Source organism: Motacilla alba, chromosome 6 (assembly GCF_015832195.1).
Source record: "Motacilla alba alba isolate MOTALB_02 chromosome 6, Motacilla_alba_V1.0_pri, whole genome shotgun sequence".
Lineage (NCBI taxonomy): Eukaryota > Metazoa > Chordata > Aves > Passeriformes > Motacillidae > Motacilla > Motacilla alba.
Window position 1 is genome coordinate 36006173 of NC_052021.1, and position 26109 is coordinate 36032281.

Consider the following 26109-nt stretch of genomic DNA (forward strand, 5'->3'; position numbering starts at 1 on the left):
GTGGGAAAAGAGCGAGTACACAAAAGAGAAGGTGGGTGGGAAAAGGCAAACTGTCCCAAAGGTGCTCTGGAGGCTGTGCCCGCTGGCACGCTCAGCTCTCAGCCAGGTGAGCCCTGCGGTGCCAGCTCCCCCGCGCGCCTGGCACACACGCCGGGCACACACACACCTGGCACACACACACCTGGCACACACACACCTGGAACACACACACCTGGAACACACCTGGCACACACCTGGCACACACACACCTGGCACACACACCTGGCACAGGCAGTGCCCTCAGGCAGGGCTGGGGCACTGCCCACCGCCCAGCACCGCAGCTCTGCTTTCCATAAGGTTCCCTCCTGCTTTCCACGAGGTTCCCTCCCGCTTTCTACGAGGTTCCCCCCTGCTTTCCATAACGTTCCCTCCTGTTTTCCACGAGGTTCCCTCCTGCTTTCCATAACGTTTCCTCCTGCTTTCCATGAGGTTCCCTCCCGCTTTCCACGAGGTTCCCTCCCGCTTTCCCGAGGAGGAACAGAACCTTCTCGCAGCTGATTTGTCTTTTGTGATCTGAGCAAGCCACCCAGTCTGCTGAATGCTCGCAGCTGCCAGGACTGCAGACACGCAGAGGATCCCCAGGACTGCCGCTGCTGGAATGCCTGATGGTCTCCTCATGAAATGTAAACCACTAAACAAGACTGGAGACAGAGAGGAAAAGCTGAGGAAGAGGAGTGATGAACTCTCAGTGTTTTCGAGGACAGCCTGTTCCCGGTGACCCTCTGGCCACCCAGACTGCACGTTTGCCCCTTGGAGGTGCAGTCACAGCTACAGCCAAAGATGTTTGAGGAATAAATTACTGTGAAAGTCAGCTTTTATTTAAACTCCCTCATTTCAAACACAAAGTGGCTCTCTGTTTCCCTGGAGACCGGGATATGTAAGAAGGCAGAATTTTCTCTCCATTTCCCTTTCCCACACTGGACCACTGTAGAGCAGGTTTTGGATTCTCCTTTTTCCCTCCTGCAGGGCTGGCATCAGTTGTGACTGGTGATTTTCCTCAGGTGACGGGAGCTGTGCCACTGAGGTGGGTGACCCTTGCTGAGACTCTAGACATGCAGGTGTTGCTGGGGGATCAGCACCTTTCACCGCATGCTCCTCACCGGGCTTGAAATTGCTGTCAGACACGAGCGCCCAATGAACAGAAAGGGAGCCACTTCTCGAGTTCTTGAAGTAGAAAATTAATACAATTGAAATGAATATAATTCTGCTATAGTAATGGAGCACTTAAAAAAAACAAACAAAAAACTCACAAGGTCTTTTATTTGTCTCTGACTCCTGTTTAGGAAGGTAAAACCACTTCCTACGCTGCTCAATGAAGAATAAATTGAACAAGCTCTGTGTTGCAGTGTCTGTCTCTGCACAGGGAAAGGAATTGGAGATGGAGTGGAATGAAACCCCCCCCAGCATGAGGACAAACACATCCTTATGTCCCAATCCTATCTTGAAAATTCATTGGGAAAAGACTTTGTACTCTGGATTTCATTTTCCAAATATTAGTGGAGAATGAGAAAGAAATGACAGCTGACTCGAGCTGTTAGACAGCATCTTTCATACTTTTCCTACAGAACGTAAAGGCAGGAGAAAGGAAGGAGGAAAGCTGATAGCTCAGAGATTCACAGTGTATTTAAACACTAACCTATACCCAAACAAAGCTAAAATTACTGCCTCGTATGAAAGTGTTCCCTCTTTTTATTTGAGAGCAAATTCTTTCTGATTTTTCAAAGAAATACTCTTTGAGAACTATTCTTTGCCTTTGGAAAACTGTTCTTAAATGATACCTTTCCATTGTAATCCTTTTACAGCTTCCAGGCTCTTTGATATAATGACTGCCTCCTCGCACACATTCTGCGAGGAGCACAATAACTGACGTATCCATTTCAAAACATGCTGGGAAAGAAAACAGCATCAATTTTAAATGAAAACTTGGGAAACAGCATCTCAGGAACCACGGAAGTACTGCTGGCGTTACAGCTGTGGTCCGCTGGCTCCAGGGCTGTCCCTTGCCGTGACGGTTCAGACGTGCTCTGCTGGCACTGAGAGTCATTTCCGAGATGCTTTTCATTAGCGATTCCACGAGCCATTCCAGTTCGGCAAGGCACGGAAAGCCAAGCCCCGAGCATGTTCCAGCTCAACAGACCCATGAGCTCTTGAGTGCTGGTGCAACTTCTGCAGTGGGGCAGCCCCTCAGCGCGGGCTGGGGCATGAGCGGGTCGGGGGCAGCCCTGGGAGAGGGAGCTGGGGCGCTGGTGGGTGAGAGCTGGCCGGCCCCAGCTCAGGAGCCAGAACCCCCCTGTGCTGGGCTGATGCCCCAGCGCTCAGGTGAGAGCCCACCTGCAGAGCTGCCTCCAGCCTGGGGACGCCAGCACATCGGCTTTTTGGAGCGAGTGCGCAGGAGGCCATGGAGATGGTTTGAGGGATGGAGCTCCCGTCCCATGGGGAGAGGCTGAGAGAGCCGGGATTGCCCAGCATGGAAAATAAAAACCTGTGTGGCGACCTAATCGCGGCGTTCCAGTGCCGGGAGGCGGCCTACAACAAGGATGGAGAGAGACTGTTTACAAGTGCCAGGACAAGGGGGAAAGGCTTCTAGTGAGTTCCGATATCGGCAGAGAGCCCCAGGGACCGACGCAGGAAGAGCGGTGTGCGCTGGCACAGACAGCCGAGCGCCGGGCACGGCTGGGCTGCACCGCGGCGCGGCGGCTGGTCCTGCCCGTGCGGTCTGTGCCAGCGACATCCCCAAAACGGGGCCGGAGCGGGGACACCGGGCCGGGCGGGGCTCAGCGCGGGCAGCGGCGGGGCCGGCCCGGAGCGCCGCCCTCCGCACGGCCGCGGCCCCAGCCCCGCGCCCGGGGGATGCGGGCGGGGCCGGGCGGTGCATCCCGGCCCGCCCCGGTCCCGCCCCCGGTCCCGCTCCGCCCGGCCCGCCCCCGGCCCCCGGCCCACTCTGCTCCACCCCACTGCCCGCCTCCCCCGATCCCGGTCCACCCCACTGCCCGCATCCCCCGGCTCCCGATCCCGGTCCACCCCACTGCCCGCATCCCCCGGTCCCGGTCCCGCTCCACCCCACTGCCCGCATCCCCCGGCTCTCGATCCCGGTCCACCCCACTGCCCGCATCCCCCGGTGCCGGTCCCGGTTCCGCTCCTCCCCACTGCCCGCATCCCCCGACCCGCCCCCGGCTCCCGGCCCCGCTCCGCTCCGCCCGCCTCCCCCGGCCCCGCCCGCCTCCCCCGGCCCCGCTCGCCGCCGCCGCTCGGTGCCCGCCCCGCCGCGCTGTGGCCGCCGCGGGCAGCGGGCGGGAGGCGGCGGCGCCGGGCGCTGCCATGCGGGCGGGCGGCGCCGGGGCGCGGGGCGGCTGAGGGCGGCGGCGGGGCCGGGCGCGGGAGCCGCCGGGCCGGCGGGGAGAGGCCGCAGGGCATGCCAGCCGCCTGCCCCGATGTTTCACTGGAGCAAGTGGAAGAAGAGGATGGGAGCGAGCGCCTCCTCCTCCAAGAGACCCGTCTTCGACGAGCGGGAGGACGGTGAGTGCGGAGCGAGATGCTGCGGGGTGCCCGCCCTGCCCGGGCTGCGCTGCCCTGCCCTGCCCCGATGTCCAGCTCCGGGCTGCTCTGCCCTGCCCTGCCCCGATGTCCAGCTCCGGGGCGCTCTGCCCTGCCCCGATGTCCAGCTCCGGGGCGCTCTGCCCTGCCCCGATGTCCAGCTCCGGGGCGCTCTGCCCTGCCCAGCCCTGCCCCGGCGGCGCCGTTGCCGCGGTGCCCCGGTTCCCATCCCGGGGTTCCCATCCCGGGGTGCCCTGTCCCGGGGTGCCCTGTCCCGCGGGGGCTGGGAAGGGGTCGGCGAGGGAACAGCTCAGCAGCAGAGTTTCGGTCTGTGCACGGACAGCCCCGCTTGGACCGAGGCAGGGCCAAGAGTCGCCGGCATCAGCACCGAGCGCTGCTGCCAGCGCAGAAGCTGCCCTGGGGTTTTCCCCAAAATGCAAGCTGGGCTGGGGGGTTAGGAATACGCCGTGAAATACCACCGTTGCATCAGAATCTCGGGTGCAGGGCGAAATTTCAGAGGAGCAAAGGAACTTTGTCTGTGGGTGGGGGAAGAGTCGGGAGAGCCATCGGGCCACCCGGGGCACTCCCGAATGCTGCGCTGGCCCTGTGGCACCAACCGAGCACACACCAAAATCCCTGTGCGGCTGGAACTGTGCTCTGGATAAACCTGGAGCTGGATGTGCTAGTCTGGTCTGAGGGCAGGGATGTGAGGGTCGGGGTCTGCTGGGATTCCCCCGGTGAGGGGACCACACCTGTGTGTGCTGCCCTGGCAGCTGACGGGTTAAATCAGGCAAACTTTCCCTGGCACAAGAGCTGGTTGATTTCTCCAACACGTTTTTATCAGCAATTCGCACTGAGCAAGCCGAGTAAAGACACTTAAATCAGAGGCTTCGCTGCAATTGCATTCTGAAAACAAAATTTCTTTCTGAGAGGCTTTTAATTCTGCCCTGAGCCTGTGTGCAGCCAGCCAGGGTGAGTGAGCTCTGCAGCTGAAGGGCTGCTGAGAGGAGCCTGGAACACCTCTCCAGGTACTTTCAATCAGCGCTTTCGCTGCGTCCCAATTATTGGCACATCGCTTCCTTGATACCTCCTGCTTTTCCATAATTCCTTGTTAGAGTGTGCTCAGAGCAATTACAGTGTTGTTCCAGTGAACTCATATTTACTGTCATGGCACGGTTGCTATGGTGATCTCCTAAGACATCCCAATAACTTCCTTAGATAAAGGAGCCAGTTGATACTTGGGTTTGTGTGTGACATACTGTGGAAGAGTTACTAGTGACAGCAATATAATGAGAAATCAGTTAAAAATATAAAAAGGAAAAGACCATTTGGTGTGTCAAATTTTGCCCATGCGTGGTTCCTTGTGATGGATCTCTGCTCAAGGATGAGCCTGGCTGCTGAAATCCAGCAGATAATCCCTGTTAATTTGTCAGGGTCTATGTAAATAGAAGGTTAACATTTATTGTAGTCACTAATAACACTAAGATCACACTCCAGATCACTGCAGACCTTGCAGTCTTTGTCCCTGACGCCCTGGGGACTGGTTTTGGGGCTCCACTGGCTCACTGGCTCCTGTCACAGCGCCGGGGCTGAGGCAGAGCCCGGGGGATGTCCTGGGGTGAGCAGCGATGTGTTTGCTCTCTCTTGGTGTGAAACATCCGCCTCCAGAGGGTTCTCTGCTGTTTCCCCTCTGTTCAGAGAGGCCGTTTCTCCTCAGCCTGCACCTGTGCAGCCCCAGCTGCTGCTGGATCTCCTCTGGACCAGGAGGAGCTCCTGTGTCACCCCCCTCTCTGGCTGCTGCTCTCCTTGGTGGGATGTGTGGGTTGAGCTCTCCGAGTCTGACTCCAAGGGTGAATTGGTATTCCAGAGTCCATCCTAAGGACCTTCTCTCAACCCTCTCCACTTTTTCAGCGTTTTTTCTGTCAGTGCTGTGGCAGGGGTGGAGGCTGGTGCTGGTTCAGCTGCTGCGTGGGGCTGGCTCCAGGCCCACCCAGGCCAGGGCGGTGTGGAGCAGGGCTCGGGGAGCCGTGCCCGGGGGACAGCTCTGCTGCTGCCTCCTTGCTTCCCCCCTGGCTGCTGTGCTGTCCCCACGCCCCCGTTCAGGAGCCTTCCCGTGGCCGCGGTGCCGGTGAGGCCAGGTGTGCCTGGCACCTGTGCGACCCCTCGGGGTGCCCTGCCTGCTGCAGCGTGCCCACCCTGCTGCTCCCTGCTCAGCCTGACAGAGATTTCCAGGCATTTCACAGCTGGGGTTCAGCTACCAGGAAAGCCGACTGCGAGGGGACAGTGCCTGCGAGTCTGTGTGTGCTCCAGGGAGCCCCGGCGTGGGGGAGATGGGTTGCTCTGGCTCTGGGAGCACTGCTCCTGCTGGTCCCAGTCCCACAGAAAGGCTGGCGAGCTGCGCATCCATCAGCGGGGAGGGAGCTGCAGCCTGCCCAGCTGGAGATGCTGCCCAGGGATGCCTTTGTGAGAGGCTTTGGTGCGTTGTGCCCTGTTCGTGAACAAAGTTAATGAATGGAGGGGAAGGAGGCAAAGCAAAGTAAGGGCAAAAGTACGGGAAGAAGAAAACAGGGCAGAAGAACAGAATGGCTGCAGGGTGGAGCACTCGGGGTTGTGGTGTGCTGGAGGAAGGTGGGCTCAGTGAGCTGGAGTGAATCGTAGTGGGCTGGTGGGTTCTGTATTACCACCCTGGGCTGTTTTCCATCAGGAAAAACACACCCTTGTCTGCAGGGGCTTTTCAGGGTTTGTTCTTCATACCTGAGAGGATTTTTTAAAAGCTCCTCACTCAAGGGGTGGATTTGTTCTCCAGCCCCACGGAAGGGTGGGCACTGCCTGTCTGCTGGCTGAGACACGTCCCTCTGCGCAGGGCACGGGGCTCTGGGGTGTCTCACAGAATCATTTGGGTTGGAAAAAGCCTCCAGGATCAGCGAGTCCACCCTGTGCCCATCCCCACCCTGTCCCCAGTCCTGAGTGCCACCTCCAGGGGACACCTGCAGGGCTGGGCACTCCAACCCTCCCTGGGCAGTGCCAAGGGGAGCAAAGGGGGGAGCAAAGGGGGGAGCAAAGGGGGGCCTGAGCCCCCTTTCCATGGGGGAATTCCTGCTGTGCCCACCCTGAGCTGCCCTGGCCCAGCCTGGGGCCGTTCCCTCTGCTCCTGTCCCTGTTCCCTGGAGCAGAGCCCGACCCCCCGGCTGTCCCCTCCTGGCAGGAGCTGGAGAGTGAGAGGAGGCACAAAAGTCATGAGGCTTGTTTGTCATTTGGGCAGGAATTACACTGTCGTTTTGGGAAACAGCCAAGCAAGTTTTATTGACATGTCCCTCCTTTTCAGAAGGAAAAAAAAAATTAAATTTATTTTTTATGCCCGGTGAGGAAAACCTGTAATTGTGAAGCCAATGGGAATGTTTCAACCCAGATATGTGAAAAATGCTTAGCAGAACTGTTGGACTCGGGCACCAGGGCTGAGCAGGAGGAAATGCAGGGCACACTCAGTGCTGTTAGCATTGCCCACAGTTGTGTTACGTGAGAGAGGGGGGAAACCACAGCAAGATTTATCTCTCTGTGCAATTATGTCTGAAGAGGAATTTCAAGAGTGCATTTTGGATGTGGTTTCTCCTGAATCAAAGTGGTTTACTAAAAAAACTGTGTGTAAATATACATGAGAATCTGTGAAGCCATCTGCTGCTTGGTGCTTTGCTGTGCCTCCCCTCGCTGACACGAGGAGAGTGGGCCAGGGCTCCTGTCCGTGTCCTGATGCTGAATTAGCTTTTTCTGCTGATGCACAAGGTTTTAATGGTGCAGCCCAGTGACTTTCATCTTCATTAGTATTTTGTCTCAATCACTTTTCCCCCCATCCCTTGTTTGACTCTGCCAGAATGCAGATGGTGTTTTGTAAGGGGGTCAGGTGCAGGCGCCTGTGTTTATTTATCCTACTTCCATCAAAACCAACTTTTAAACATGTTTCCCGTTCTGTAGCTCATGGGTGGAGCTCTCCCAGGAGAGCAGCCTGACTGTGGCAAGGGCGTGCTCAGGGCCGGGCCAGGTGAAGTGTCCGTGGGTGTCATGGGCTGTCCCCTCTCGGGAGCAGGCTCAGATAGCGCTGGGAAGAGGCACCAGGCTGGGTTTGGGGCGGAGGGCAGCTGCAGGAGCCGGCAGCAGCGCGGGGTGTGCGGGGTCTGTGGGGTGCAGGGGGTGTGCGAGGTGTGTGGGGTGTGTGGGGTGTGCGGGGTCCGCAGGGTCTGTGGGGTGCATAGGATCTGTGGGGTGCGGGGTGTGCGGGGTCTGTGGGGTGCGCAGGGTGTGCAGGTGTGCGGGGTCTGTGGGGTGCGGGGTGTGTGGGGTGCGGGGTCTGTGGGATGCACGGTGCTGCGCTCGCTGCGCTGTGGCCGCTCGGTGCTGGGTGCGGGGCTGGGCGAGCCCCGGGAGCCGCTCGGTGACCGGGCCCGGAGCTCCCGAGCGGGCAGCTCTGCCCCCGGGTGTGGCAGGCTCTGACAGCCCTGCTGCCGCCCCCCGGCTGTGTCCCCCTGGCTGTGTCCCCCGGCTGTGTCCCCCGGCTGTGTCCCCCTGGCTGTGTCCCTCTGGCTGTGTCCCCGGCTGTGTCCCCCGGCTGTGTCCCCCCCGGGCTGTGTCCCCGGCTGTGTCCCCCGGCTGTGCCCCCCCGGCTGTGTCCCCTGGCTGTGTCCCCCGGCTGTGTCCCTCTGGCTGTGCCCCCCGGCTGTGTCCCTGGCTGTGTCCCCGGGCTGTGTCCCCGGGCTGTGCCGCTGCCGAGGGGCTCTTGGGGCGCGGGGCCGCTCACCCCGCGCTGCCTCCCTCGCTCCATCCGCGGCTCCGGCCCGTGGCGACGGGCGAGGAGCTGCGGAACCGGGGGCAGCTGCTGAACGCAGTGTCCGCTCTGCCGGGGCGCCCGGCGGCAGCGGGGGCGGGCGGCCCTGGCTGCCCGGCTGCGGGCAGGGACGGAGCGGGGAGCGGCGCCCGGCGGGCTCTGGCTGCCCTGGCTGTCCCGCAGCCGCTGGCAGCAGCTTCGGGCAGCTCCCGAACCCGCTGCCCTTGTCATCTGCGTCCTGTGCCGCTCAGGGCTTCGGTCCTGGCAGGTTGGCGAGGTGTTCCTGCCTTTGCTTCCCCTTCCATGGCAGCGGGATGTCCCACCTTCTCCGCGGCTCTCAGCAGCGGTTTTTCAGCTTGGGATTCCTCCCCGTAACTTTTGGTTCCAGGGGTTGGGACCTTCAGGGAAACAAGGGCATGCTGCCAGACCGTCAGAGGTTTGGGGGAACGGGGCGTGGAAGGATGGGGAGCAAAGCCTGACCTCCCCTGTTCTGTGTCCTTCACCTCTGGGGCACCCAAACCCTTGTGGCCAGGTTTGTGACGGGTCTGGGGACATGCTGCTGTGCTGCTGGGAGATGGATCCAAGGATCAGGAGACGTTTCTCTTCTGAGGCGATCAGTGCCATAAACCACGTGCTGGTCTTGGGGAGCCAGCGTGGCCTGGCTGTGTCCCCTGGTCCCCTGAGCATCGTCCCTGCTGCTGGTGCTGGCCGTGCTCCTCACAGAACCCCGCTGTCACCTCAGCTGGGCCGGGCTTGCAAGCCCTGGGCAGGAAATGTTGCCCTTTTACTGGAAATCCATGGTCTAGTGCCCAGTAAGGCAGTTGTAAAATCCCAAATACTGCTTATTTGGGGTCAGATGCAGATGTGTTAACCTCCACACTCTGCAAACCACTGGCTAAAGTGTTCCCTGCTTAGTCTGCGAGGAGAACTTTTCCCATGGCCTGACTTCATGGCTGTGGGCTGGGAGCACAGATGCCTTCCCTGATATTTAAACACAAGGGAAAAAAGCCTTTCTGTATTATCAAAGTGGCAGCTAAGTAAGTAAGCGGGGGGAGGAGGCAGTGGGGATTGCAGGGAGGTGTCAGCAAAGCTGTGTTTCGCATCCTCGGCAGGGCTCTGTTCCGCTGCCCCTGGATCTGGGATGCTCTGCCCAGGGACTGGCTCCCTCCGTGGCTCTGTCCCGGGCAGAGCCACTGCCCCTCATTCCTGCCAAGCACGGAAACTTTCCGAGGCGTGAAGCTCTGCAGCGTGTCATTGGTGCAGAAATAGGTTGAATCCCGGGGATGCAGCCATTTGAAGCCGTGGAGCTGTGTGGTACCGTGGGCAGTATCAGGGTGACTGGCTCCGAGCTGTTGGACCACTGTCTGTCCCTCCACCCGGCTGGCTGTGGTCTCTTCACAGTAGTGCTGGCTCCAGTCTCCAGAAGAGGCATTCTCGAGGGGCTCATGTGTCTGTGGGAGATGGAGGAGAGGAGATTGGGGTGAAATGAGTCCTCAGGGCAGCCGAGACTGTTCGCATGGAGCTGGAGTAACAAAAAAGAAACAAACACAGCAGCGGCTTGAAGGACATTTGATGGATAGGGAGGGACAAGGGCGATCAAGGAAAAGTCACTGGAAGTACCATTCAAGCGAAATATTAAATCAGATTAATACTTGGTGTGTTCTGTGGAGGCCACAGTCCTCACGGCTAGCCTGGAATGGGCTTCCTGTGGCTTGGGAATGGCATGCAGGAGCACGCGGCTGGGGATCTGCCACCTTCCCCTGCGTCCCCAGTGCTGGCGTGGTGACCTTCCCAGCAGGGCTGGCATGCCCAGGCTGCGCTTCCTGGGCTGCAGGTGCCAGGACACGGAGCTGGTGGGGACAGCAGCAGGGGCAGCTGTGGCGGGAGAGCCGTGCTGTCAGTGGTCACCCACCTGCTGCCGCGCCTGTGGATCGGCAGCGAGCAGCACCTGGCGAGGAAACCCTCCCCAGATGAGAGCAGCTGCTCCTTCTGCGGTGTGCCACCCTGCCCATCCCAAGCTGGGGCGCTGAAGGGTGGAGCAGCCGGCTGGGCTCTCGCTGTCACACAGGGGAGGGGTGAGGAGCTGGTGTGTGCCCACGCGGGCTGGGGACAGCCTGCGTCCCCTTCTGGGTATGGCTTTATTCCTTGTGGGAATGCCTGGAATGGAGCCTGCTCGCCCTCAGCGGCGGTGTGCCCGGCTCAGGGCCTGGCTTTGCCCTGCTGCGGGCACAGGGACTCTCTCCCAGTGGCTCGGGCAGGGGCACGGCTGAGCTCTCGGTGGCAGCCCGGGGTGTCCGCACAGGCTGGCTTCTCCCGCTCCTTCCGGCGGAGCTGCTGTCCCGTTGGGAAGGCAGGGTGCCCCAGCAGGCTGTGCAGCCTGTCCCGACTCTGGGGGCTGTTGAGGGGCCGTGTCTGCAGCTGCTGCACACCCTGTCCCCAGCCACCCCAGGAGTGGCCGCTGCTGGTGCTGGGCTCTGGGGTCCCAGCGCGGCGCAGGGAGCCCGGCAGGGGCTGCAGGGGCCGTCCCTCCCCGCTGGGGCTGTGCCAGCACCTGCCCAGGTGTGTGCCAGGGAGGGCATCCTGGGCCTGGCTTGGTGCTGATCTCCGGGTTACAGCGTCAGGACAGCCTGAGCGCGGCTCAGCTTCTCTGCACACGAGAAGTGGCAGTGTCCCCTTTCCCTCTGCCACCGTGCTTCAGGAATTAAAGTGCTCGTGGTGACAGTTATGGAAAATTAGAAGTGCTTGGGATGTGTGGGAACAGCTGTCTCTGAGCAGGGCCAGGCAACGAGGTGTGACAGCTGCGAGTGTTGATGTGTTCATTTACATCTCAGGTGCTGTTCAGGGCTCTCCCGGTTCCTGGCAGTGCTGAGGACATGCAGGCACTGAATGATGTTCAGAATGGCGTGGCTTGCTGGTTTGCCTGTGCCCTTGAATCCTGACAGGCCGCTGGTTAGCCCTGCTGTGTAATTAAATTAAATTAAACTGCAATGTAATGTCTTTATGGCTTTGCTGATGTTTCTGAAGCTGATCAATTTCATCTATTAGTCCAGAAAATACCTGTGCTTGGTTCTAGTGGCCCCAGCAGGGAGCTGGTGGGTCCCAAGGCTGATGATGCCTGAGGGACGTTCAGGGTAACCTGCAAAGGGCAGTCCCAGCAGAGTTACCTTATTGTCCAAGTTTGCACTCGGTCACAGCTGAGCTGCCCAAAGATACGGGTGATATTTTGTGTTTCCATGGCCAGTGTGTGCTCTGGGGTGCTGAGGAAGCGCCCCGAGTGGTGCTGAAGCAGGGTGGGGAGGGCAGGAGTGAGGCTGTGGGAGCACTGTGGGTTCTGCTGGGCTACTTTGGGTCTCCACTCCTGCCTCAGCTCTCTGTGCTCAGGAGAAAAGAGTTCCTTCTCCTTTCCATTGTCCTCCTGACCACAACCCCCTCCTACCCTCCGACAAAGAAAATGCACAACTCAGCAAAATTTGCCATCACTGCTTAAAATCCTGGGGTGTGGTTTGTGTGCTGGGATTTTAGAGGGGTCGCGTGGTGGCAGCTGAAGGCCATCAGATGAGTATTTCAGATATCCAGGGTGGGAAAAAAGCCAGGGAACGGGAAACTTGGTAGAAACTGGGAAGAAACTTAGACTGAGAATAACCTGTTGGAGAGTTTGGGAACCCAAGAGCTGAGAACAGCGTTGGTGTCCGGGTGGGGCAGTCTGGGAAGGCACACGCTGGCTCCTTGCAGAATTCCTGCATTTTTAATTCTGGTGTCTGACAAGGGTCAGGAAGGTGGGCTGGGCAGGCTCGGGCTGAAGCTCAGGCTCCTGCTCTGAGCAGGCACATCTCCGTGAGGATCAGGAGAAACGTTCCTGGGTGAGGGTGAATCTGCTCTGGGCCCTTCACCCACAGACTCCGTGCTTCACTGCCAGAATATGGGATGTGGGATGTGGGATATGGGATGTAGGATATGGGATATGGGATATGGGATGTGGGATGTAGGATATAGGATATGGGATGTAGGATGTGGGATATTGGAAATGGGATATGGGATGTGGGATGTGGGATATGTGATGTAGGATGTAGGATATGGGATATGGGATGTAGGATATGGGATATGGGATGTGGGATATGGGATATGGGATGTAGGATATGGGATGTAGGATATGGGATGTGGGATATGGGATATGGGATGTGGGATGTAGGATATGGGATGTAGGATGTAGGATATGGGATATGGGATATGGGATGTAGGCTATGGGATGTAGGATGTGGGATATAGGTCACCTCCTGTGTGAGAGACGTGGCACGTCAGCCTGCCCTGTGAAACAAGTGTCAGAGTCCGCGGGAGAGCCAGGCACTGCACCTTGGCTTTGTGTGCACTGGTTCCAGCCCCAATGGGAGCTGGCAGGCAAGACCAGCCAGCAGGGAGCACAGAAATGATACACATTGTGTTTGGATTGTTTGCACCGTTGGAAAACGTGCTTTATGCTTCACAGAAAACAGGGCCAAAGCTTGGTCCCAAATAACTTGCACTCCAAAGGCTCAGGGCTGCATGTGGTAAGCACATGAATAATTCACACACGTGCAAACAGGCCCCGTGATTTCACATTCAAGCCCGATGCTAGGTTTGCTCAGAGCTTTGAACTGGCACGGATTAATGGCTCTTCCAGCCACGGAAGAGGCTTGGCAGGACCTTCAGCACAGGATGAAACAATCCCCTCTCCTGGATGGTCGTGTGTCTCCTCGCGGGCTGGGAGCTTCCCTGTGAGCCCTGCTGGGGGGGACTGGCCCGTGGCTGTGACCAGAGCTGGGTGCCCTGGCTGCCTGCTGGGGGGGACTGGCCCGTGGCTGTGACCGTGCTGTCACCGTGCTGTGACCAGAGCTGGGTGCCCTGGCTGCCTGCTGGGGGGGACTGGCCCGTGGCTGTCACCGTGCTGTGACCAGAGCTGGGTGCCCTGGCTGCCTGCTGGGGGGGACTGTGGCGGGCTGGGGGTCCTGCCATGCACTGTTTCTCCTGTGACCAGCACCAGAGGTTTGGGGAGAGCTGGCGAGGGTGCAGGCTGTGCCGTGAGTTTTGGGGAGAGCTGGTGAGGGTGCAGGCTGTGCTGTGAGTTTTGGGGAGAGCTGGTGAGGGTGCAGGCTGTGCTGTGAGTTTTGGGCAGAGCTGGTGAGGGTGCAGGCCATGGCTGTGAGTTTTGGGGAGAGCTGGTGTGGGTGCAGGCTGTGCTGTGAGTTTTGGGGAGAGCTGGTGTGGGTGCAGGCCATGGCTGTGAGTTTTGGGGAGAGCTGGTGTGGGTGCAGGCCATGGCTGTGAGTTTTGGGGAGAGCTGGTGTGGGTGCAGGCCATGGCTGTGAGTTTTGGGGAGAGCTGGTGTGGGTGCAGGCTGTGCTGTGAGCTCAGCACCGAGCTCTGAGCTCCCGAAGAGCAGAGCCCTGGGGCAGCTGCCTTGAGCTGCCAGCTCCTGCTGCAGCCCCAGCACGGGCTTTGCCTGGTCCCTCGGGCAGCCCAGGAGCTCTGTGGCCACTCAGGTGAGCGTGGGGCAGGTGCAGGGCCAGGGGCTCTGGCAGGGGCTGCTGCTCTGCTCCGCTGGGTTTTATTCCACATTTAATGCCACAGCAGGAGCATGGCAAGCAGGTGTCAAAACAAGCACAGCTGCAGCGAGGCAAACTTAGGGATTGATTAATGAATAGTTTCAGCCCGTTGTGTGTTTCTCCACATGGCTTTCTGATGTAAAGATCAATCTGTGAATTTATTTAAAAAATAGCAGGTTTCTTTTAACTAGAACAAATTGCCTCTGTTTATCAAAGGGCTGAGTAACATCAACAAACAGTTCAGTCTGTCTTGCCCCTCAGCACTGCTTGGGAAATCATTTTAGTTAGTGCTTCTTCTGGCCTTGGTTTGGATTTTTCCGTGCTCTTAGCCTGGCATCTCCGAAGGCACCCCTGCCTCCCCTGCCGCTCTCTCCAGAGGCCACTCTGCTCCTGCTGCTCTCTGTGCTCAGTGGGGTTTCTCCACTGCCAGCTCTGCTCCTGCTCTCCCACCGAGCCTGCCCAGGGGTCTGGGTTTGCTCTGGGGGTCCCAGGGCAGGTGGCAGGGGGCAGGGGGCTGCCCGGGGGTCTGGGTTTGCTCTGCGGGGTCCCAGGGCGGGTGGCAGGGGGCAGGGGGGTGCCCAGGGGTCTGGGTTTGCTCTGCGGGGTCCCAGGGGGGTGGCAGGGCCCAGGGGGGTGGCCCTGGTGCCCAGGGGTCTGGGTTTGCTCTGGGGGTCCCAGGGCGGGTGGCCCTGGTGCCCGGGGGCCGGTGCAGGGGATGCTGAGCTGACACAGCCCGGTCTGTGCGGGCAGCGCGCCCCGAGGCGCTGTGCAGTGTGAGCAGGGGGGCTCTCCCTGTCCCCCTGCAGCCCCCCAGTGCAGAGGAGGGGGGACAATGCCCCTGCTCCCCGTGCTGCTGCGAGGCCTGGCCTCCCCTCCCTGTGATCCCCTGCCAGGAGATGTTCCTGCTCTCCAGGGCGAGTTGCACATCGCTGTGCTCCGGAGAATTTCCTGTCACACAAGTAGGATGTCTGCTTTCCCCAGAGAATTGGAACTCGGCGAATAATTCTGTTTGACATCTGCTGTGAATTTGGGTGTGCTCTCGTCTTGTGGAGGTGAAATGAGTCCTGGGTGGCTGTGGCCACCCGTCCTGCAGGGCTGGGGGGCCAGCCTGGTCCCTGCGAGCTGGGGTGAGCTCTGCCCAGGGAGTGACTCTGTTCTGACACCTCCAGAAGAAAGAACAGGCTGTTGTTGACTACAGGGAGCACCAGAGGGGATCACTGCTCCCACCTGGGGTCAAGCAAAATATCTTCAGCTACTCACACTCCCTTGTGGTTCTTTTTCCTTCCCAGATTTACTGTCACTGCCAGCGCGTGCCAGTGATGCCCTCTCATTCACACTGTCCTGCTCCTAATTTTTCCTTCTTTGCTGAAAAGAGCCTCTTCCGTTGCCAGAGCTGTGGGAAATGCCTGCCCAGCTCAGTGAGTGGCAGAAGACAGACCTGCATGGGGGGACCCCAGTGGAGCCAGAGTCTCCAAGCCCTGTGGGTGCTGCCTCGGGGCTCAGCAGCCTCGGCCCTGCGGCTCCTGGAGCTGCTGGTGGTGCTCAGCCTGCCCGGGGCCCTTGGGTGCTGCTGCCCCCATGCCTGCCCTCCTCAGCTGTGGCAGGAGGGAGGCCCAGGGCAGCAGCAGCAGCGTTTCCCCAGCCCCTCAGCTGCTGCCGCCGCAGCTCTGCCGAGCAGCACATCCCCTATCCCAGCCAGAGGTATTTTGGGAGCACGTCTGCTGCTCACGAGCCTCTGGGACAAAGATAGGAGCGTGTGCCTGAAATAGCACCCTGGAGCCTGCCCACCCCACCAGTGGCTGCTCTCGAGAGGGAAATCCAGAGTTTGTTTTCAAGCCATCATCACTGTGTTGACAGGGCTGTCGTGAGGAGAGCGGTCCCAGCTGGGAATGCCTGGATGGAGCAGCACACACACACACAGTGCTCGCTGCTCCCCACCCAGGCCGGGCACGGGAACCACTCCTGCCTCTTGGAGCAGGCGTTTCACACTGAATCCCAGAGCTGCAAGACCCTCCCAGCCCAGGGCGGCCCAGCTGTGCCCCATCCCTGTCCCCAGCGCTCTGAGTGCCACCCCCGGGATCCCCTGACGCCTCCAGGGATGGGGAGCCCTCCCTGGGCAGCCCCTGCCAGGCTGAGCACCCTTTCCAGGCCATGGAGGAGGGTGTGCAGCCATCAACGTGCACATGTTGAGAACCCCAAGCCACGCATCACGGTATTTTCATGGTGCTGCTCCATCCCCCTGCCAGGAAATGAGCCTAGCTGCCAGCTCAGCTCTTTCTCAGGAGGTTTTTTCTATTCTTTTTGCTTTGCTTTTGGTGCTCCAGTGGTGTGAAATGCTGCAGCAGAGACCATCCTTCAGTGCAGGGTGTGCAGCAGTGCTGGAGTGCTAGAACACAAGGAAATAAATGGTATTTCCAAGTGAAATGTCTCTGCTGTTGCATCTCTTGCAGCTCAAATGCAACATGGCTGGCGCACAGTCTGGCTCTTTGGTGTGTTTTCCCCGTGCTCTGGTAGCTGTCACCAGCCCCAGTGACACAGCAGGAGGAACAAGACAGTCTTTCATGACTCACAATGAATTTGCTGGTGTGGCAAGTAGTAAAAGCCTCTTTTGATGGAAAACCAGAAGCAGCTGACTGTAGGAAATATTCTTGGGCTCTCTGCGTTACAAAGAGTTGTTGTCCTAGGACTGTTCCACGTCGTAGGAAACTGCAGTGGCTCTGGATAGGTTTGGGAAAAGCAGTGATGATCAGGAGACATAAAATAAATGATCTCAAAGAGAATGAGGTAGGTTGTTCCCCAAAAGACCTGTGTTTGTCTCAGACCTCTTAAACCCTGTTGTGTGATTTAAAAAAAAAGGGAATGCTGAATTCTGTCTTGTTATCAGCAGTTTTTAAGTTGTCATTGAGAAACGCTGGTTGCTGCTGTGAGCCCAGCAGTTTGGTCACAATACCTCGCTGTTTGTTGCTGCCTAGAACACAGAGTTAAACAAGGTGTGGGTGGCTCCTTCTCCTCTCTGCCCTGAGCAGCTTTTGTGGCTCTCCTTGGGTGCACAGGAAAAACCTGCCAGGTCTGAGGGCTTCAGTTACCTGTGGTGACTGGATTTAATGTGGCTCTTTCTCGGAAAAGTGTTCTTAATTATTAATATTGCTGGTTTTTCTATTAATTAATGCTTTAATTCTTCCAAGCAGAGCGTCAGGGCCTTCCCCGGTGCTGTGCTGCTGAAGTTGGCCATGGTCTGTGTGCTTTGAGTGTCTTTGTGAGCCGTTTCCTGACTGTTCTTTACAAAGCCCTGTTGTTTCCCTCTCCCGGGCGGCTCCTTCTCTGCAGGACGCAGCTGAGCGGCTGCAGGAGGGTGGGATAAGGTTACAGCATGAAAAAGTGCATTGGATTTCACGTTAGCAACTGGTGCATCTCTGGGGTGGCTCGAGCTGCTGGTTATTCCCTGCATTTCCATGGCAACGGGAAGGGCTGCTGGGGCGAGGGCAGGGTCCCCTGTGCCACCACAGCCCTGGGGACGGGCTGGGAGCTCCAGCACGGCTCTGCCCGCCTGCGCGCAGCTCCTTCTGCTCTCGCTTCCCCGAGCCGCCCTCTGGAATCCGTGTGCCGCCCCTGCTCCGGGTGCGATCCCTGAGCCAGCCAGCCCCGTCTCCAGGCGATGTCCTGCGGCGCTGCCCGCGGGAGCAGCTGCTGCTGTCCTGGTGTCGCTGCGAGCCGTGTCCTGGTGTCGCTGTCCCCGCCGCGCCCCAGCCCGGCAGAGCTGGCTGCAGCGGGATGCCCGCTCTCCCGGGGCTCGCTCCCAAGCCTGGCTGGGACAGAAACAGCCCGTTCTTTCCAGACGTGCCCTGTGGGTGCCACGAAGAGCAGCGGGACGAGCGGCCCTTTCAGGCAGCGGGTGCAGGAGCGGGCAGGGACGCTGTGCCCGGCTGGCCCTGCTGCTCCTCTCCCTGCTCGGTACCCCAGGCTGCTGGCTCGCCCCTGTGTGTTCGTGCCTGCCTGCCCCTGCCCCGGGTGCCTGGCCCGGGCTCGCAGCACAGCACAGCGCTGTCAGGATCGGGGAAGGAGCAGGAAGGTGAGCGAGCACTGTCAGGATCGGGGAAGGAGCAGGAAGGTGAGCGAGCACTGTCAGGATCGGGGAAGGAGCAGGAAGGTGAGCGAGCACTGTCAGGATCGGGGAAGGAGCAGGAAGGTGAGCGAGCATTGTCAGGATCGGGGAAGGAGCAGGAAGGTGAGCGAGCACTGTCAGGATCGGGGAAGGAGCAGGAAGGTGAGCGAGCACTGTCAGGATCGGGGAAGGAGCAGGAAGGTGAGCGAGGCTGCTGGCACGGCAGCGGGTGGATGCGGCCCTGGCACAGGCAGAGCTGTGTGCCGGGGGAGCTGACAGCCCCAGCCGGGTTTTGGGGATGCCACCCTCAGGTCGTGCCAGTCTCCTTGGCCTTGGCCAGAGCTGGATACAGGCGTCGCTCTGCTCGAGCTGCGGGCGTGTCTGACCAGAGAGCCGCTTCTCTGCCAGCAGCCACAGCCTTCCCCCAGCCTGGGGAAAGGTCACATCTGTGGCTGAGCCAGGAGTGATCATCACACACAGCACATTGCCTCTGCGGCCACAATCACAGGCGTGTTTGCAGAAGTGATTCTTTTCCTTAGGATGGGGATGTGCCATGGATGTGCCTATCTGGGCAGGTTCCCTTCCTGGCCCTCAGGTGCCCCCAGCACGTCTCACACTGGTGTTCTCATGAGGATTTGCTGTGACGAGAGTGGCTGGGGTGCTCACACTGGTGTTCTCATGAGGATCTGCTGGGGTGCTCACACTGGTGCTCTCACGAGGATCTGCTGTGATGAGAGTGGCTGGGGCTGTTCTGACAGACCAAGGTCAGGTTCCCCATGTGTGACCCAAGTGGGGGCTCCATCCCCCAGGATTGTTTTTAAGCCTTTCAGTGAAGCCCCACTGCTTGCAAGTCCTTTGTGTTTCAGCACGATGCAGATGCAGCACAGGGTTTGCTGCAGAGTAGGTCTCTCTTTGTTGGTGCTGGGCTCGAGTGGAGCTGCCAGATCCATGCCCTACATACCTCAGTCCCTTCCTGCAGGTGCTCCCAGGGGATGTTTGGTCCATCAGGCTGTGGTACACCTCTGCCTGCAGGTGAACTCTGATAGTTTCGTTGGCTCTGAGCACAGAGGTGTTTGCCCAGGTGTTCCCAGCACAGCCCAGCAGCGACGCTCTTGTTGGTTTGTCTGGGTCCCGAGTGTCCCTTTGGGCCACAGGGTGCTCTCTCCAGGCATGGGGGTGTCCAGGTGCTGCAGCTGCCAGTTTGGCTGATGAGTGGAAGTGGCCCATTCCTCCTGCTCTGGGCTGGGAGCCCAGGCTGTGCTGTGCCCCCACTCTGGACTCGTGCTGCCCACGTCTGGCACCAGGAGCGTGTGGGGTGTCCTGGTGGGGTGTCCTGGTGTGTGGGGTGTCCTGGTGGGGTGTCCTGGTGGGGTGTCCTGGTGTGTGGGGTGTCCTGGTGGGGTGTCCTGGTGGGGTGTCCTGGTGTGTGGGGTGTCCTGGTGTGTGGGGTGTCCTGGTGGGGTGTCCAGGTGTGTGGGGTGTCCTGGTGGGCACCCCTGCAGCCGCTGTGCTGGGGGAAGAGGCAGAGGGAACGGGAAGATGGTCCCTGGCTCTGCTGTTGGAGCTTCTGCTTCTTTTAGCCTGATCACTGCACGTGGTTTGAAACTCGTCCCCCTCTGCTGGTCCCTCTGGCCCCGGGGCTCTCCCAGTGCAGTGCCCTGGCTGCCCACAGCATCTCAAACCTCTGTGTGTGTCCAGCCTGGGTGGTCGGGGTTGCCTTGGGGGTGTTGAGGGATCAGTGTGCCCCAGGAGCACACACAACTCTGGGAGCCCGTGGCTGCCCTGGGGCAGCGAGCCCAGCGGGGCAGCCCCAGGGAGGTGGCTCTGGTGCCACACACACCCAACAGCCTGGCTGAGACCACTCCAAATTAAAGCACTCTGTGTTTGGAGGGCAGCGAGATGCCTTGGAGAGGCACTCTGCTGGGGCCGCTTGGTGACACTAATTACTGGCAGTTAATGAAGAGGCAGCTGAGAGGAGAGCTCTTTGAGGGGCGGTCGTGGGGGCACAGGCGCTTTTGGGCCGGTCTCGTCACCATGTATGTGTGACACCACTGCTCTGCCCCACGGCTCCTCCGTGCCCGATGGAGCCCAGGATGTGCCAGAGGCACCCGGGGCCCAGCCCTCATCCCTGTCACCCCTCCCCACCACCCTCTGCTCCTCCTGTCCTCCACACCCACCCCAACACCTGCGTTCTCCCATCCCCGCTGCAAACCTGGGTCGGCCGACGAGCAAAACCAAGGCTGCTCGTTTGTTTTGGCAATTACAGGAGAGTTTAATTCCGCTCCTTCCTCGCGTACTGCCGAGTGTCGAGCGGGGCGTTCGGCGTAAACAAAGACGTTCTGCTGCCGTGGGCTGTGGTTGTTAGAGCCTCTCTGCCAGCCTGCAGCCCCAGCCCTGGAGCTGCTGCCAGCTGCAGCCCAGCTCCAGCATCTGCACCATGGGGCCGCTGCTGTGTGCGGGGAAGGGGCAGATGTGAGCAGAGACATCACCCAGAGGGAGCTGGGAAACAGAAATACAAGAAAAGAGAGAGAGCCATGTCTGTGTCTCCGATGATTTTGAGGCAGCAGCTTCAGGTGTCATAGCAGGAATACAGTATTTCAGTCTCTGAGTACGTTCTCTGTTCAAAACAGTGGGGATCCTCAATTGCCATCGTGAAAAGGGCCCGATTTTCCTGCTCATCACTTGCTGCCTTTGAGAATCTGTCTTAAAGCCTGAGCCTATTGTGTCGCGTGAAAGCAGCTGTAGCATTGTCTGGCAATGGTAAATTGGCAATGACTTTGCATTTCATAATTAGTTAACAAGGAATCATTTACAATGAGCATGTCTCTCAAACCCATTGAAATGTGCAGCACACGTTTGACGTTGTTAATTAAAAATAGGAACTTCAAACGCTCTCTGGCAGCAGTTCCCATTTCCCCTCTCTCCATGGGGCCATGGACAGGGACGAGGCCAGATTAAGGCAAGGGTTTGAAATTCTGTCTGAAAAAAATACTTTGGGCCTCCAGGGCTATCCAGGAGGGCGTAAGAGACCACTGGCCGTGTTTCAGATCCCCCAGCCCTCGTCCTGAAGCTGCTGAACAGGGCTCCGTGAGCTCCCCCCTCCCAGGGAAGGTCAGTCTCTCAATTACATCTTGTCAGAAAACCTCTCAAAGAGGTAATCCCAGGGAGAAACTCCTTCTAGAGATTCTTGTCAAATTACAGAGAGCCTTTAATTAAATGAGTGTCCATTACTTAATGGCAATTATGGAGAGAAAATCCTCATTCCTGAAAGAGGCGAGGCTCCACTTTCCTATGGAAAATTCACTGTTTAAAATAATGAGATAAAGACGGTTTATTCTGCTCCAGAACCGAAGCCTGACAGAAATGAATGTGCATCCTTGGAGGGGTTTAGTCTGGAAAGGGAAGAGCCCTGGCAGGATCTCCGTGTGCTGTGGGAGCAGCCCCGCTGCAGGCCAGCCCTCCAGCTCCTCCCTGCCCTGGTGGGCAGCTGGGGCCCATCAGTGCTTTGGGGGTCCATCAGTGCTTTGGGGTCCATCAGTGCTTTGGGGCCCATCAGTTCTTTGGGGGGTCCATCAGTGCTTTGGGGGGGTCCATCAGTGCTTTGGGGTCCATCAGTGCTTTTGGGGATCCCATCAGTGCTTTGGGGTTCCATCAGTGCTTTGGGGGATCCCATCAGTGCTTTTGGGGTTCCATCAGTGCTTTGGGGGCCCATCAGTGCTTTGGGGGATCCCATCAGTGCTTTTGGGGTTCCATCAGTGCTTTGGGGGCCCATCAGTGCTTTGGGGTCCCATCAGTGCTTTGGGGTCCATCAGTGCTTTTGGGGTCCATCAGTGCATTTGGGGGATCCCATCAGTGCTTTGGGGGATCCCATCAGTGCTTTTGGGGTCCCTCAGTGCTTTTGGGGTCCATCAGTGCATTTGGGGGATCCCATCAGTGCTTTTGGAGTCCGTCAGTGCTTTGGGGTCCGTCAGTGTTTTTGGGGTCCCATCAGTGCTTTGGGTTCCATCAGTGCTTTTGGGGTCCCATCAGTGCTTTGGGGTCCATCAGTGCTTTTGGGGTCCGTCAGTGCTTTGGGGTCCATCAGTGCTTTGGGGGATCCCATCAGTGCTTTGGGGCCCGTCAGTGCTTTGGGGTGCCAGCACCCCCAGCCGGCTCTGGCTCTGCCGTGCTTCCCGGCCGTTCCGAGCAGTTCCAGGCTTTTCCAGCCAGCCCAGCCAGGAGCTGTGTCCCCAGAGGGTGCCGGCTGGGCAGGGGGGCAGCTGCAGAGCCGGGGTCTGAGCCCTGCTGGCCCAGCCCAGCCCTGTCCCTGCCTCCCCGCAGAGCTGGCTTTGGCAGCGGGTGAGGAAGCACGGCCCAGCCGTGCTGGGGGAGCAGCAAAGGAGTGTTTTTGAGATTTGCCTTACGTCTTTCGGGTATTTTTATCGCCTGCCTCATTCCAACGGTCTCAACTGAGTCATCTCATCCCTAGTTTAGATTTGTGCTCCCTCTACGCCCACTCCAGCAGGACCCAAATCCTCCCGGCACAGCCTGCTGCTGGCCTCGCTGGAGTCGTGGAAGTCTGGCATTAAATTATGTGGGCACTGGGTCAGGGAGTTCTGAGTGTTGATACCTTTTATTTAGCAGCCTTCTGGATTTAATGGGTGTCCACAATACAGCGATTCATAATTTGTCTTAAATAAAGACTATAGATTAGGTTGCAGTTTAGTTATTGCTTATTTTTGTAGCTGTTGTGGGGTTTGTGTTACAAAATGCAGACAGGAAAAGCCACCTTCCCTAAACCCCAGCCCTTCCTTTGTGCAGGATTAGGGAATGGCTGCTCCCCTTCCAGTGGCATTGCTCTTGGGATGAAGTGACAGCACTCTGGCTGAGCAGAGCCTTGTCTGGTGTTGAAACCCCAATGCCCATTATTCTGGTTCCTTGGTGATGGGGAATCGGGGGCTCAGTGTCGCATTTTCTGTGCTGGCATTGCCTGGCAGCGTGTGACAGGAGCAGAGGGAGCGGCCCCAGGCTGGGCCAGGGCAGCTCAGGGTGGGCACAGCAGGAATTCCCCCATGGAAAGGGGGCTCAGGCCTTGGCACTGCCCAGGGAGGGTTGGAGTGCCCAGCCCTGCAGGTGTCCCCTGGAGGTGGCACTCAGGGCTGGGGACAGGGTGGGCATGGGCACAGGGTGGACTTGCTGATCCTGGAGGGCTTTTCCAGCCCCAGGGATTCCAGGATTCTGGGGAAAAAAAAAAAAAAAAAAAAGCCTTTGTAGCTTCAAAAGGTGCTGAGATGGGGCAGCAGCACCACGTCCAGCACGGTGTGCTCACAACCTGAAATCTGGGGGGGTTTTAGGAAGATTGGAAGCCACAGCCAGTAAAAAGGAAAAGCTGCAGGAAGGCTTTGACTCAGCAGGAATTCCCCCATGGAAAGGGGGCTCAGGAATTGCCCAGGGAGGGTTGGAGTGCCCAGCCCTGCAGGTGTCCCCTGGAGGTGGCACTCAGGGCTGGGGACAGCCGGGGCTCCAGGGCTGGGAGGGCTTTTCCAGCCCCAGGGACTCTGGGATTCTGTGACTTTCCTTCCACAGACACCTGGCTTCTGCTTATTTGATGAGCAAAACCCCTCCAAGTGGGACAATGGACAGCTGCTCCCCTCGCTCAGCTCCAAATGGTGAATCTTGTATTTATGAGAGCGAGATCCAAATACGGTCCATCTGCTGCAAGTTCCTCAGCTGTTCACTTCGCAGAGAAGGGAACGTTTCCGTGTCTCTGCCGCGGTGCTCGCACGAGGAGCTGAGTCTTTTCTTTGCCGAGGGGCTGCCTACATGTGAGAAATTCCTCCAAATCCTGCGCCTTGTGTTCCCAAAAGAGCAGGGCTGCCCAGGTGTGCAGCCCAGGCTCCCACAGGTGCCTCAGGTGACCCCCGTGTCCTGCCAGCTCTGCCGGGAGCGCCGCTCCAGCGCCTCTCTCCAGTGCCCAGGCTGTGGTGGGGAGGTGCCAGATGTGCTCAGCTGGGCAAAATCAGGCCGAGCCATCGAGCTGTGAGTGCTCAGGGCTCCGGGCAGCTGTGGGAGGTGCCGCCGGGGCTGCTCCTGCCGGGGGAGCTGCGGGCTGGTCCCCAGGGGTGTTGGGGGAACCACCCCGTTCCCCCAGTGTCTCCTGGCGGCTCCTCTGGGGTCAGCTGAAGTTCTGGTGCTGGGTGCCACGGTTAGAGATGATGCACAAAAAGCTTTAGGAAGCGCAGGAGGAGTTTTTAGCCGGAGATTTTAATTTTGCATTGAGCGTAAGGGGAGCGGAAGGAGTCAGGAGAGAGCGGGGAACCGTCCAGAAATAATCTCCTGTCTTTGCCTCTGAAAGCTTTGAGAGTTTCTGATTGATTTCAGGGGAAGCAGCGCTGGAGACTGAAGTGAAGGAAAGCTGCAGAAGATGTGGTGGGTCAGAGATGAGATGGTTTCAGGGACTGGTGATCTGAGAGCTGCTAAGAATAGAGCACGGCAGAGACAGAGCAGAGTGTCAGGCAGGCCGAGGGGATGGAGGCTCCTGCAGCAGCAGGCTCGAGGGGCTGCAGGAAACTGGTTAAAGAGCAGCTCTGCACGAGGGGCTGCAGGAAACTGGTTAGAGAGCAGCTCTGCTCGAGGGGCTGCAGGAAACTGGTTAGAGAGCAGCTCTGCTCGAGGGGCTGCAGGAAACTGGTTAGAGAGCAGCTCTGCTCGAGGGGCTGCAGGAAACTGCTTAGGGAGCAGCTCTGCACGAGCAGAAGTTGTGCCTGGAGCTGGGGTGTGTGACCCACATCAAAGCCTTGCCGTGGCAGCAGCGTGGGGTGGGACTGGGGGTGGATTCTGCCCTGGGACCTCGAGCTGGGGAGGTTGGCCTTTGGTCTGGGACCAGGCAACAGAGGGAGGCACCTTTTGCTGCATCTCCACCAGCAGCAAAACAAGCACTAGCTGGTTTAATAAACAGGAAGGAAGCAGTGGCTGGAGGCTGTGGGAGGTTTCCTGGTGGCATGGACAGCCAGCTCCAAGGGACAGGCTCCCTGGGGACCTCAGGGTCTCCTCATGGTGGATATGGCCAGCTAGGTAAACAAAACCCTCTGCAGGTGTATCTGCAACTCAGTGCTTTTCCATAAAATATTCATTACTCCATTTTCAAAACTAATTTTTTTGCTGAAAATGATTTCTTAAGAATTCTTGATCGCCTCAATTAGAAAGAAGAACAATTCCAGCACACTCAGAAATGCACTGGCATAAATGGGAGTAAAAGCTTTTGGTTTCCTGTGCTGCCTGGCAGTCGGGGTGTGCTGCGAGCAACTGCTGCAATTGCCATTTCCATAACACACACACACACACACGCACACATTAAATTTTGATTCACATCTCTGACATCAAGAAAATTGCTCCTTAACAAAAGGAACATTATAGGCATGCTACAAAATACAGGCTTGGTCTGGCCACACTTTGGATAACTCTACCCTATTCTTTAGAAAATTGGTTTTATTGCTGATAATTGGGCTAAAAGGAAGAGTATTTAATCCTGGCCAACCCAACTTTCTGGGACATTAAGTTCTAATAGGCAGATACAAACTGGCCTTAATAGATGAATCTGACATCATCTGGCTGCTTATTAACTATTAAACCTTGTTTCAGTAATTCTCCTGGCAGCTCTGTGTGTGTTGCCATAGTTTCTTTGTTAACAGAGCAAGACATTAATGCATTCTGAGTGCTTCCTGCCCAAAAGACACGAAAAACCCCCTCGTGTTTAAAGATGCAAAGCGCGCCCGTTCCGTGCAGCTGGCGGCCCCCGGGCGTGGCCGCGCCCCGGGAGCGGCACCGGGAGCCTCCCTGCTGTCACCTGGCCTTGCCACCTCGGCCAGTCTGGGGATGCCTTGGGAGCAGTGGCCGGGCCACCAGAGGGGTGAGGTGTCTGTCTGGGGACCCTCGGGGACCCTCGGGGACCCTCGGGGACGGTGTCACCGGGCTGGGCGGGATGGGCTGAGCAGGCTCGGGCTCAGGGAGCCTCCCCGGCTCTCACCGGCAGTGAGCTGTGTCCTTGCCATTCCCTCTCC

The 26109-nt window shown here is 58.5% G+C and overlaps 1 protein-coding gene across 1 annotated transcript in view; it reads left to right on the plus strand.

Annotated features, from left to right (window-relative positions):
• Positions 1-3336: 3336 nt before the first annotated feature.
• Positions 3337-26109, plus strand: part of STK32C (serine/threonine kinase 32C) — a 79457-nt gene continuing 56684 nt past the window's right edge. Inside the window, exon 1 of the mRNA XM_038141312.1 lies at positions 3337-3555. Coding sequence (XP_037997240.1) covers positions 3471-3555 — 85 coding nt within the window. The 5' untranslated portion in view covers positions 3337-3470. The remainder of the gene's footprint in view (positions 3556-26109) is intronic.